Raw genomic sequence first — 12,836 nt, 5'->3', positions numbered from 1 at the left:
AAGAAAAGAATAAATTTGAAGGGCTCCTAAAGAAGACTGCAGCTAGAGGTTGAAACATCAAAGAAGACCACAAATCGCTTTGAAAATCCAAACAAAAGTTCTCGAGAGATTACACTCCCATTTCTTCGGTGGACTTCCAAACCCGAAGAACACCATTATCTTAAAATTCTCCATCAACTTCTGCTCCCACTACAACTGAATCTCTGAAGATGAAGAAGAATTCAGAAACAAAAGACGCACACTTTCCCAGATCTTTTCGGTGGGATCTTCGAAAGGTACTCGAAAGATGTAATTTTTCCACACCGCGGGTATTTGATCCCGCTGTGGGGTCTCGGCTGGGCGATGGACGATTTGTCCAGGCAATGGGGAGCCCTGCACTTTGCAACCGGTGTGCATATCGTCAAAGCTGTCCTCGGCCGACACCGAGCTCCTCGCTCGCGTGCATCACACAGGAATCCCACGCGTCTCGTCGTCTGCGTATCCCACATCCGGTGACCACTCGAACCCCCGTCTACTGGAAACCTGTCCCCGCCTGGCCGCGGCGATGTTTATCGCGTCGAGAAATCGACCGACGAAAGGATTAAAGACGCTGTGGAGCCACCCTGCAGAAACATTTTCAACCGTCGCGGGCAATGCGTTAAACAGTTTTGCATTCCCAATGGACGGGTCCCTCGGTGCCCGAGGACGACTCTGTTCCAACTGCATCTCATTTTAGCAATGGTACCCAGACGAAGCTGAGACGTTTCAAGATCGCTCGAAGGGTTTCGTTGATAAATTTATTCCCTCTGCTGTCGGATCCATTTGAACGTGTTTCGTTCGCATCTGCTCCGAGGCAAGGATGGAGCGAGCTTTTAGAAGCTCTTAGAGCAACGGGCCTTGAAACGCTGTAAAATTTCAGACGAATCAGTCGGTTCACTTCCTCGCGATCGTAACACTGGAACCTTAGAATTATAGACAACGTTTAATACGTATCCTCCCCTTCCGTCTCTGTTTTCAAAGATACAGATTCGTAAGAAGCACGATTGCAGCGTTGGCGACCAGGAAGCTCGTCGGAGGGGAATAGAAATCGTACAGGTTTATAGAAACCATAGCGGTACCGTCGTCCGCGCCATTGTCAGGCGTTTGTCGTCGTTCGACAGACGATTTACGCTCCTCGCGAGAGAAACTCGCGGTTAAATTGCTTTTCCCCGACGGCTCGCCGAGGAACCATCCGGCCAGTATCGCGCGATTATTGGCACAAATCGACGAATCACTTTTGCGCTCGATCACCGTACCCCGGAAGGGGCCAACGGTACCTGTCCGACGCGACTTCGTTAACGACCGATGGTTCTGTTAAACGAAAGGAGGTTCTAAGAGGAAGCTCCTCGTTATTGAATCCAACCGAACAGCGATCTTTCATAGCTTCCTGTATTCTCGACGCGACGCTCGTACGTGTGCCGTGTACGAACACCGAATTAACGCCTTGATGGCTCCTGTCACGTGTACGGCGCTTCGACAGGTAGCCGTTATTCTGTTGTTTTGTATGCTTACTCTTTTTTCGTATCAATTTGTGCACCAACCCCTTCGAACCAGTACAGAAATGAACCAGTACTAACACATTTATTAAAGAGTACATCCAAAACAGAACACAGAGGAAGCAAGGACTTTCATATTACAATATACTTAATTCAAAGCATTGAAAAAACCAAAGGAACCAAGCTATCCGAGTTAAACACGTACTTGCTAATTTCCACATCCAGTTACCTGTTATAATAAAGCAAAGCCAAAAGGGAGAAAAATTACGAAACCGTGATATAGCATCTAGAGCGCCAGACACTTCTACGCTAATGTTTTATATGCGCCAATTTCCATTTCAATCCAACCGAAGAATTGAAAAAAGTCGAAGGCAGCTAAACGAGCTACCCACGTACACTAATTTCCACCTCGACCAGTTACTCCCTCTGATAAAAACAAGGCCGAAAAACGAAGAAAAACCGTAATATATCACCTAGACAGTCGAAACGGGATCGTTTGATCGAGCTGGGGTCGCCCACGCCACGCTCCGATTGGCTAACGAGGTGGCGAGCGAGCGAGATCTTTAATTGCCTTAATAAAGCGCAGCTCGCCGCCTGGTTCGACGACGTGTGTCGCACCTACGCCGACAGCGGTGGCACCTTTGCGTATTCGCGACCTTATTGGAGATTAGAGGCGAGTGGGCCCCGGCATCTGGGTCGCGTTTAGAGCTTAAGGACTGGGCAAGGACTCGCGTCGAAGCGTGTCAAGGACGACCGCGAGGAAGCAGGAGACCCCTTCCAGCCTGGATCGCAACCTGTCGTCCAATTATTGCCAATCGCGAGACAAGTGTCTCTGATTGCGCAACATAGCGGGCTCGTTCTTTCGGGATGCGATTAGCGAGTCCAAGTCGATCGATCGTTTGGTAGAGACGGAGCGACGGATGATCAACACCGCCGGGAAAGGGAGAGTTGTTGGATAAGACGGAGGGGGATGATTTATAGTCGGATCGTTGGAGATTGCGATATTAATTAGTATCAGTCGCTGGGGCTCGTGAGAGCTGAATCGTTGCTCGTGGCTATCGCGGAGGGCCTTGATTCAGGTATCCTGAAGAAAGAGGATATCTAGGGTACGTGGTAGATAGATTTTTCAAAGTTTTCTTAATTTTAGGAATGACTGGTAGGGTGGTTCCCTTGGATGTAGGATTCTTCTCGAGAGCGATGAACCATTTGACCTACGATTTACTGTAGAATTAAACGTGCTATAATCAAGTACAAAATTCCTCGCGCCCTTTCATAGCAGGGCCTAATGCCTAACTCGTGTTTTTCATCTTCGACTCAAATTCTGTACCACGAGTCTCGCTCATAGACATAGGTTAAAGCAGGGCTTCTTAAGCTATGGGTCACGAACCTCTTTCTTTCGCGATATCGATTCGTAACCAGATCCTTTGCTCGTTCTCTAAATCGCTCCAGGTGTCGTCTATATTCGGCGAGAGGAGAAAGGTACGCGTAATCGCGTCGTTTTACCGCGAACACAGAAGCCAGGATTCACAGTCCAGTTGGCTCACGGTTGACGATCAAAGTCGCGACACGAAGAAGAAACGGTATCGCGTGTAAAATCGGTATCGCGACTTTTTATCGTCGGTTCGAACCGATCGCGTCGAGTCTACGCTCTGTTTAACCGCTTTCCGTTCTGGCCGCGTTGATTTCCTGTCGTCGGGCGCCCGCTCACAATTGACTTCCGGTCTGGCCCGTCCGCCCGCCACGATATCCCATTGGACAAAAGCGCGATGGAAAACTACCGGCGATCGGACAGATTTACCATCGCGTAGGATCTTTATTGCGCTACCGAACGGATGCAAAACGAGGAACGTGCGTGGAATAGAAATCGAGACGCTCGTTTTATCCTATCGTGGGGTTCATTTTCACGAGGGGTCCATGCAGCGATTGGAAGCTAACATTTGTTTCATTAAGCCACGGTACCTTTTATTAATCGGCCGTTACACGAGTAAAATTTCCTCCATCGTTCACTTTTTCGACGCGACGGTAACGATCGTCCGAGCGTTCGTTTATCTGCTCGCGATAATTGCGGCCGGCTCGGTGATCGGCGCGTAAATTAGTTCATCGTAGACAAGGTTTCTGTTAAAGCGTCCACAATGGAATTCCGCGGGCTCGCGTTAGCCGCGTGTTTAGGCATCGGTGCTTTTTGTCGGTGTTCCGCGATCTTTTGTTTAGCCCATACAAGGGAGCACCATAATTTTCTCCAAAGAAAGACGCGCCCGAGGCACCGGGGAGAACGCCGCCTCGAGCACGGCCAAGTCGAGGTTATTTCTCCATAAAGCAGAGTGAATTCTCGTTCTTGCCTGTCCCGCCTGGGCTGATGATCGCCTCGTTTCGTGATTGCCACGCACTGGGAAATCATTGTCAGCCGCGAAGACGTATTACTCTTCTTGCCGGACCTGCCTTTTTTTCGACAGCGGTGCTCCAGTGAAAGTTTCCACGCAGAAGATGGCGGAATTTAGCTTGGATGTTTGCAAAATGTATGCGATCCATTATCCTTGTAAATTGTCTCTACGAGTTGGTTAAGGGCGCGGTTTTAAATCGTACGGACCACGATTCGATCCAAGGTGAGATGCACCTCGAGTTGCAGCGATAGGCGCGTCCCATGCAACTATTATACTATTATATTCAAAACATATCGCCCAAATTAGAATTCATCGGGGATCGCTACTCTCAATTTTTATTTCAACCCTTCGCCGTCAGAGAATTTTTCTCCAAATACCTCTGAAGCAATTTTGCAATTTTCTCGCAGCAGTCGAGTGTCTTCCTTTCCACAAGAATTTCTAAACGCCCGGAATATAAATTGCACATTTCGCAGAAAAGCAATTCACAATAACGATAATTAGCAAATCCACAATACAGATTCGATTAAAAATATTTTGGAAGCTCTACTTTACCCAAGTGTTATGTAACAACTCTTTATCCACCATTTTGGGTAATTTTGGGTCAATTTATATTGCTATGAAATAAATTTAGTTCAACGTCCGTACCAAATGGGCCTGTTTAGGGCAACGAAAGTAGTTCACGTAAATTTGATCGTGTAACGAGCGTGATGCCCGTCGTCCATTGCGATACCGACCCCGTTAGGAATCTCCGAATAGGCATCACAAAACGGATTTCATTTCGTCGGGCATTTTTGTGCGCGAAACCGCAGCGCTAGAAATTGCATTCGTCTTTCTAGGCCAGAGTTCTTAACGCCGACCAGCGCGACACTGCCTTGGAATGAAATTATGATTATGACACGCTTATCGTCCGACCAGTTAGGAGCGTCGTTTCGCGCGGTATGCCAATTATGATCCACGCGTGGCACGCGCGCGGTATTAATTACACCGAAATCTGGGTCGAGCGTGAAATATCGTAGGTGAAATTCCAGGTCGTCGATTTCAATTCTAAACCATCGGGGAAAACTGTTTGGAAGCCAGCTGAACGATCAATTCGAATGATTTCTGTTATGCGACAAATTCGCACCTCGTAGAAATTATTTTTACCCTGAACATTTTCAATGAAAAGGTAGTTTTTACTCAATGAAAGATAGTCTCTAATAAAAGTACAATACCGAGTGTCTCCAGAACAAAGAATAGTGAAATAACATGTTCTAGACAGTAAATTTTCTCTTTTTCACAGATCTGCCCGATCGAAGGGAAAATAAAAGATTTAATCGGTCGTTTTGGAGGTTGATCGCGTCGCGAGCAAGAGAAAAACCTCGCTCGTGCGCGGCTCGTCCTCTCGGCCTGCAGATGCAGCTTTCGTAACGAGCGAAAGTGACGCGCGTATATCTCGGTACGATCGTTTTGTTTCCCGAGATATTGGACGTGGATTTCTTTTAAAATATTTGGAAAGTCCCCCGGTTAGGAGTGAATCTGCGCAAGTTTCGTGAATTTTATCGACGTACTTCGCAGAAAAACAATTCGCAATAACGATAATTAGTATATTCGCGATGTAGATTCTATTAAAAATGTTTCGGAAGTTCCGATCCAGCCAAGCGTTTCGTAACAACTCTTTATCCGTCGTTTGGGTAATTTTGGGTCACTTTACCAATTTCCCAGCGGCTGGGCCGTTCCACTCGATTGACGCGACGAACAAAGCGACATTCGTCGAGCTTTTTATTAAGCGAACAAGCGCTTCGACGTGCAATTAGGACAGGTGAAACGAAAGATGAAAGTATGAGGAATGCACGTTGGCTAGATTTCTAGAATTGGACATTGCCAGTGTAACCTGTCGTCTTGCTCGGAAGGTTTTACCTGGAATCTTGACTTTCGCGCGGCACGCGTTACGAGCTTCGGTTCGAACATAATCCCTGTTTAGTTATACTTTCGTTTTCTCGTTTAGCTCCGCAGACGGCGGACACGCGTCAGGCTTTTGTCCATTGGTTCTGCTCGGACTTTGTTCCGAGGTTATTTGTCTATTTTAGGGGCTCTTCGGTATAAGTCATAGATCTTTCTTCGAGAATTCGATTTCTTCGAGAATTCGAAGAAACACGAAATATATAAAATGATTTCGATAACGATAGATTCATTGTATTTAGGATAATTTTAGCTGTGTTTCCAGTTCCATTCTTAACCAAACTTTAGACAAGTCACCCACTGTAGTAAAAGAGACCTCCTGTAATTCCTATAATTGAGCGAGGCTTCATTTCAATGTGCATACTCCTAATTTGTCAACTTTGGGAAACCTCAAAGGTCGCCCTGGTTTTTCATGGTTGGGTTAGGGCTGGTTAAAAGTATGGAGAACGCCTATGGCGAAAAAGAGTAAGGAAATGATAAATAAAAAGAAGGGACAATGAGAAAAAGGAAATGTTATAAGTTACAGGAACAGTGTAAATAGTACGTTAGGACTACATTATAAAATAAAAAAAATAAAAAAAAAAATCATCAAAGGTCCCAGTGACTTCGCTCGTAAATGCGTGGACAAATCACCACACCCAGCAAGTATGAGAAACGTGAGGGGGGGGCTGATATCACCATATCCTCCGTGTCTGGCGTGGATCAGCCTTTACACGCGCAGTCTACGAAACACGTGAAACGGATGGGAGAGGAAACGCTGTTTGACTGGATGCTCTTGATGAATGACCGATTTAAGATTCTTCGGAGATACCTGGCTCACGTGACTTTCCTTTCCACCTGAATGGCCGCCGCTTCTCTTTCCCCTCTGTCGTCTCTCAGACACACGCCCTTCGGCCCTGCTGGTTTTCCCGTCCGGTCGGTAGCCCCTAAATCTTCCTCCAAACGTAATAATAGAGTTTGAAGAGGATACCGACGTCGGCGTCGCTGGAAAGTTTGATCGAACCACGGCCCGCGCAGCGGCTTGTTTACCGTGGTTGATATTCCCTCGTCGTTTCGCGCGGAATGTCCAACTTTGTTCATAATCGAGCCGCGATGAAAATTTCGTGGCTTAGTTTTTAATGTACTTGTTAATTGGCGGTTCGCCTCGTTAGGTAATATTCTCTTCCGGTGGGAAAGATACGCAAATGAATTAGATTAAATATAAATTTGTAATTTATAAAGAAGACATCGTAGACAGTATATTTTATACAGAGAAAAGTAGAGTGAACATTAAAGCAAGATTCGACAATAGACAAGAATTCCTTTGAATTCCTTTCATTTTATTATCGTAACCAGTTTTCTTTATATTTAATGTTTAATTTCGATTTCCTATTAGGAACCTATAGATCATCATGGAGACACGGATCCATGATGGTTCAACCTCCAATTAATAAATCGCCGCCGAAGGATCAAGCCACTAAATCACTCGTATTTTGATTCGACCACGACGCCTGTAAATTCACAGAAACGATGTTTTTTTTTTTTAATAATCCACCGGAGAAAAAGAATCGCTCGATCGGATCGCTGGATCGGGTAGTCGAACCCGGATCTCTCGCTTGTCTGACGACCGCTTCGACCAATTAAGCTATTCAGGCCGTCGGCGATTGCTTCTCTCCTGTCTCGTAACCCAACTTACCTCGCGAGTCGGTTTTTTTCACGTAACTTTTTGACGCACCACAGTTGAACGAATAAAAATGTAACGTAACATAGACGTCGTTTATTTTCTTTTGCCCTGTTACGCATTGGAAGCATTCGTCTTGGTAGAGTGATACCTCGGTTGCTTTATTTTCGATGTTTCGGTGGATTCTTTCGGATCTCAGCGAGTACGTGCGTACGTCCTTTTTCTGATGTGTGTGTTTTTGTTCCAGGCCACGAGGAAGATTTCAAAATGCGGATACCTGTTCGTCGCCCCCGGCTGGGACTTCTCGAATCCGCTGAATCGGACGAAGGTGAGTGGAAATTCCTCGATCAAACGATTCAGACGTTACTATCATTAGAATGCGGATGCATTTATGCATTCGCGACGAATGTGAATATACGAGAATTCTAACGAATGCGTTAATATGTAAAACAGTGTACACAATTACAATGCCTAGAAGTCGAGACACTCTTTAATTCAAGTTTCCATTCTTCGTCTGTGTATATAAAGCCACGAATTCCATTTATGGTAAATCGAAGTGTGGGCAAACCTATGAAAATGTTCATTAATGCACAAGTATCATCGGTTCGTTTAAACTTTCATTTAAGCTTAAATTCTTTTTCTGCCTCTATGAAAATGTGAATTGACATTAACATCCGCAGTGTAATTATCATAAATCTGTACCGATATTGAAATTTCGCGATCTTCCTGGCGCGTTAATGAAATTCTTATTTGGAATGGCGTGGCATTTCGAGCACCGTTAGGATGTGGAGCAGTCCGCGGAAGCGTCGAGAAAGGCACGGGAGGTGGAGATCGGAAATGGTACGTCGGGGCCATCGATCACTTCCGTTCCGATGCCTCGGGCTGCTCGCGGCGCGTTATCGACAGTCTATGATCGCCAGATCGTGTTACAAGATCGATCGAACCGCGCAATTTTCTCATTATCGAGAAAGCGAGGATAACCGTGCAAACCCCGTATCTTCCGCGCCGTCGACACGCTCAAACCTTTTTCTCCCCTCTATTCCTACGGGGTTTGTCCATCGAGTCCCATTCTTTACATCGCGCCTGGTCTCCCTCTTTCCCGGCTCGTACGCGAAAACGTGACTCGTGAAATGTAAACAGTTCCCGTCGATCGTTCGGTTTTTCTTCTTGTTTTATATTTACGACCACGAAACGATTCCTTTCTAAACTTTCTCCCGTCGTACCGGGGGGATCCTTTAACGCGCCACCGTATCGCATTTTTGCCCATCTGTCGCGAGATCGATAAGAGCCAGTCGATCTCGAGGGAATCGATCATGGGAACGGAGAAGAATCTCCGTCTGGCCGCGAGAACGTGGATCCTCGTTTAGGTTCGGTTTAGAACAATCGCGTGGAGTTGTGCAAAGCTTATTTATTCGATATTAGCATATCGTGTATCTGAGAAAATCGGGAAAATTAAGAATATTTAGAAGACAAGAAGAAAGTAGAGGAGTTACTTTATGACAGGTGATTTTCCAGTGGACTCTACTACCGATACACCCCAAGAAACTTAGTGCCATCTATCTGAGGCAATTAAGAAAATTAAGAATATTTAGAAGGCAAGGAGAGAATAGAGAAGTTACTTTGTGAAAAGTGATTTTCCAAAGGACTCAGACGATGTTCCCCTCCATTTTCGAGAAATAATTCTAACGATACATTTCGACCCTACCGATACACGCTCTAGCATGAATATTCTAATAAAACGAGAATAGAGTCGAAACTAGAGATTACTTTCTCACATTTGATTTCACGGCGACGTTTACCTCTCGTGCACGTATCTAAATAGGTACGAAACCGATCTCTGGAGGGGGAGGCATCATTAGCATGCGTGGTGTGATTCGTTAGACGTCGTGTCGTACGGCGGAGCGCGAATTGAAACGATCGATTATCGAATCCCGTGGCGTTCTTTAAACACGCGAGTCCAGGCCGACGAGAAACGCACGAGTAGAAAGCGGTTTCATGGATGACCGTGTTTGGCCTCGATCAACAGACTCTCCCTTGATTTTCTATGACAGCTGCGAGCGGGCTTCCGCGAGTTTTTCTCGTTTCCACGAAGAACGAGGGATTCCTCTTCCGGTTTGCCGGCCGCGATCCGCGAGACACTTTCGAACGGTCGTGCGAATATGGTTGGAGAATATTTTTACTCCGGGTTGGACTTCCACGTTGATCGGACACTGTGCGTAATTTAATCATTTGAAAATATTCATCTGTAAAGATGAACTTGCAAAAAGCAAATCATCAACCTCTCGAAGGACGAATTTTAGAGGATACTTTTTTTCTCTAATCAAGTAAACGCAAATCTAAGGAATTTTTATATCGATTTTAATACGCGAATATGCTGTCTCGCTTTAATATCGTACATTTTTTAATTCCGATAAGTGTCGCGATCAAAGGTACACGTAGGCGTCGATAATCCATCGAGAGGTTAACGCGATAAACGAATAAATCATTGCGCAAATAAAAGATCCAACAATATGACGCTGCGGTTTCTGCGATAGAAGTTCACGTTATGAAAAATATTTACGCGGAGGGTGGATCGAAAATACCTCGAACGTTGTACCGTAGATCATACTTTCAGGGGCGTAGAACGCAAACGTACGAACAAACAGCCGTCATTCCTGAATAAACCGCAGAAACGTACGGACACGCGTAATAAAAGAGATAAAAATTATGTTCTCTCGGGGAAAGGTCTCTAAATCTTTGAATTATCTTCGGGTCATAAAACCTTATCGCTGCAGCGTCTGGGCACGGAAAGTTTGTCAGCAATAACTCCTCGTGGAAGCATTTCGGGACGCGCATTTACTGATTTTTTTTTTTTTTGCTTTCTTCACCCGGAGTACGACGTTTCCTATTATATCCTAAGTTATCGTCCTTTACTCTCGGAGACGTTCTATCGAGTGATTTTTTTATGGAGGCTAGAGTAGGGGTCGGCGGTCTTTCGAATGAAAAACGTGAAAAATTCACCGATTTCAAAAAAAATTAACGTTTATGCTTGTACGTCTCTGCTGTTCGAGGCATCAGAAATAAAATGGCCTCCGTCTGAATATTTCTGTTTCATGGAGAGTTATAAATAATTGATTGCGGATGCAGAGAGTACACTTGTAATTTGTTAGAAAAACGACAATAAATTCGTGAGCTACTGGGCGACTTTGTATATGTAGATAAATTGCGGTGACCATCAGGTTGTCCTCAGAGGCTGTAGCCTCTGATACAAGATTCCATCAGGTTGTCCTCAGAGGCTGTAGCCTCTGATACAAGATTCCATCAGGTTGAGTCTTGGAGAGTTAGCAATTTAACACAATTTGACTAGATTAGTCATCGTACATCTAATCCTCAAGTAAAAGGTTAACGAGATCGGCATATCAGGATAAGCGTGAATAGCAACGGTCGGGGCTATTTCCTTCTGGTTACACCAAAGTGTTACTTCATTATTTCAACAAACGAACGATCGTCCCGTAAAAAAGGAACTCGACGTAAGGGATGGTATTCGTCGGCAGGTTCGTCGCGGACGCGGACCGAAACTGGATCGAGCGTGAACTCCCGCCCCTAGCCAATTACACGCGGTTCGCCGTTGGTCGTAAATCATGCAATCGACGGTGCAAATAATAAACGGAGATCGAACATCGTAAAATCGATAAATAAGCGTCCCGTGGCGGTCGATGGAACGCGGAAGGGAGCACGAATCGACGAGCTCGGGGCACCATTGTCGCTCCGCCATCGGGACTATCATCGAAATTACATCGAGCGAGACTCGAGCCCGTAAATCTCGACCGTTTCACTGCCGAGACCCCGGAGAAAGTGAATAATTAGAAGGCGCCTTAAGGCCTTAAAGGCCTTTAAAGACCGAGCCACGGGTGCGTGTAACGGGCGTCGCGTCCAGGTGCGGGACCGACTCCTTAATTAAATGGAACCTCGTTAATTCACGGCGATTCGGGATTTTCGCTCCTTTCGCCCTAGTTGACAACGGCCCACCTACCTCTGGGGGCTTGATTAGGCTAATCGTACACCTCGAATTTGATTGGTAGCGTTTAATTGGTAGCGTTGCAGTCGAGCGACGTTCTATGCTTCGGATGGAGGTAAACGATATTCAGGACGAAGCGTGTTGGAACCGAATCCAAATTAACCCTTTGGCCTACAATCACGAGCGAGGATTTCGTCCATGAACAATAAGCACGAGTCTGACTCGTTGTACTTCGTTCGGACTTTCTACCTTCCTGTGGCCCGAACAATTGTGAAACAGTCTGTAGATCAAGAGGTTAAATTACCAAAGATACCGCGTGCATACCTGTTCCTTATTAGATATTTGAAATCTAAGCGACAAACGTGAATCGTGGAAAGTCCAGCGAGGAATCGAAGCGCGAAAATTAACCGCTAGTCGCGAACGAGGTCGCATAGGACGGTCCGTGAATTACGAGCGTACCTCGCGCGTTGCTCGATTTTTTTTTCCCCCCCCCGGTGCAATCTTGTACGGGGTTCGTTTGATTTATAAGATTTCGATCTGAAATCGTAATGCTAAAGTCATGTTAAATATAGGAGCAGCAAGTCCACGAGAGTGCGTGCGCAATAAAATAAACGAACCGTTGCGTTCGCGTCGTCGTAATGCCCGCGAGCGATAAGGAGCAACGACTTGGTCGATAAGGCGCCGTAACGCGACCGTTTCGAGCGCTTTTCGTTGCATAATCGCCGTCGCATAATTAGCGAACCTGGCATTTTCGCGAAAACGACCGGCGTAAATACATTTTTTTTTCAGGTAGTTTCTTTTTCGTTCGCTCGAGAATCGCGTGCACGACCGATTTATTTTTTTGCTCGACGGCCGACGATTAGTTGCGCAACGAATAATGACAAGACGTGTACTCCGCGGGATCAGCGTATGTAAACTCGTTGCGTGGCACTGTCGAATAATTGTTGACAACGTGTAGCCGTTGATTACGCACGATTCTCGTCCGATGTTATGAGTGAGTCGGCAGTTCCAGAACGACAACAAATAACAACGATTTTGAGAAAAATAACAACGTTGTTTTCAATTTGTAGAATTGTGGTTCGCTCTACACACATCTCGGATACCACAAATTCGAGGACGAACATAAATCCACCAACCTCGTTTCAATGATACTACATCTAGGATTCTTAAAATTACTAAACCTGTCTTAATTATCCAAAGAAAACCTTCTCAGGATTAATTTCCTTCATTCGGCTACCGATACGCGTATCAACCGCGATCAGGTTAGACGCTGTTCCTTTTGGGAGCGTTGCGTTCTTAAGTACACTCATTTTATTGCACAATCGGCATGCATACACGCGGTTTAT

At 45.6% G+C, this 12,836-nt stretch overlaps 1 protein-coding gene across 6 annotated transcripts in view; it reads left to right on the top strand.

Annotated features, from left to right (window-relative positions):
* The window catches only part of LOC128881502 (protein outspread), a 191,538-nt gene that overhangs the window by 45,032 nt on the left and 133,670 nt on the right, over positions 1-12,836 (top strand). For all 6 annotated transcript variants that reach the window (XM_054132607.1, XM_054132606.1, XM_054132611.1 and 3 more), the window contains exon 2: positions 7,741-7,821. In XM_054132607.1, the coding sequence (XP_053988582.1) occupies positions 7,741-7,821 (81 nt within the window). The remainder of the gene's footprint in view (positions 1-7,740; positions 7,822-12,836) is intronic.

Source organism: Hylaeus volcanicus, chromosome 8, assembly GCF_026283585.1.
Source record: "Hylaeus volcanicus isolate JK05 chromosome 8, UHH_iyHylVolc1.0_haploid, whole genome shotgun sequence".
Taxonomy (NCBI): domain Eukaryota; kingdom Metazoa; phylum Arthropoda; class Insecta; order Hymenoptera; family Colletidae; genus Hylaeus; species Hylaeus volcanicus.
The sequence above is the reverse complement of the archived record's forward strand: the minus strand, read 5'-3'. Positions and strand labels throughout refer to the sequence as shown.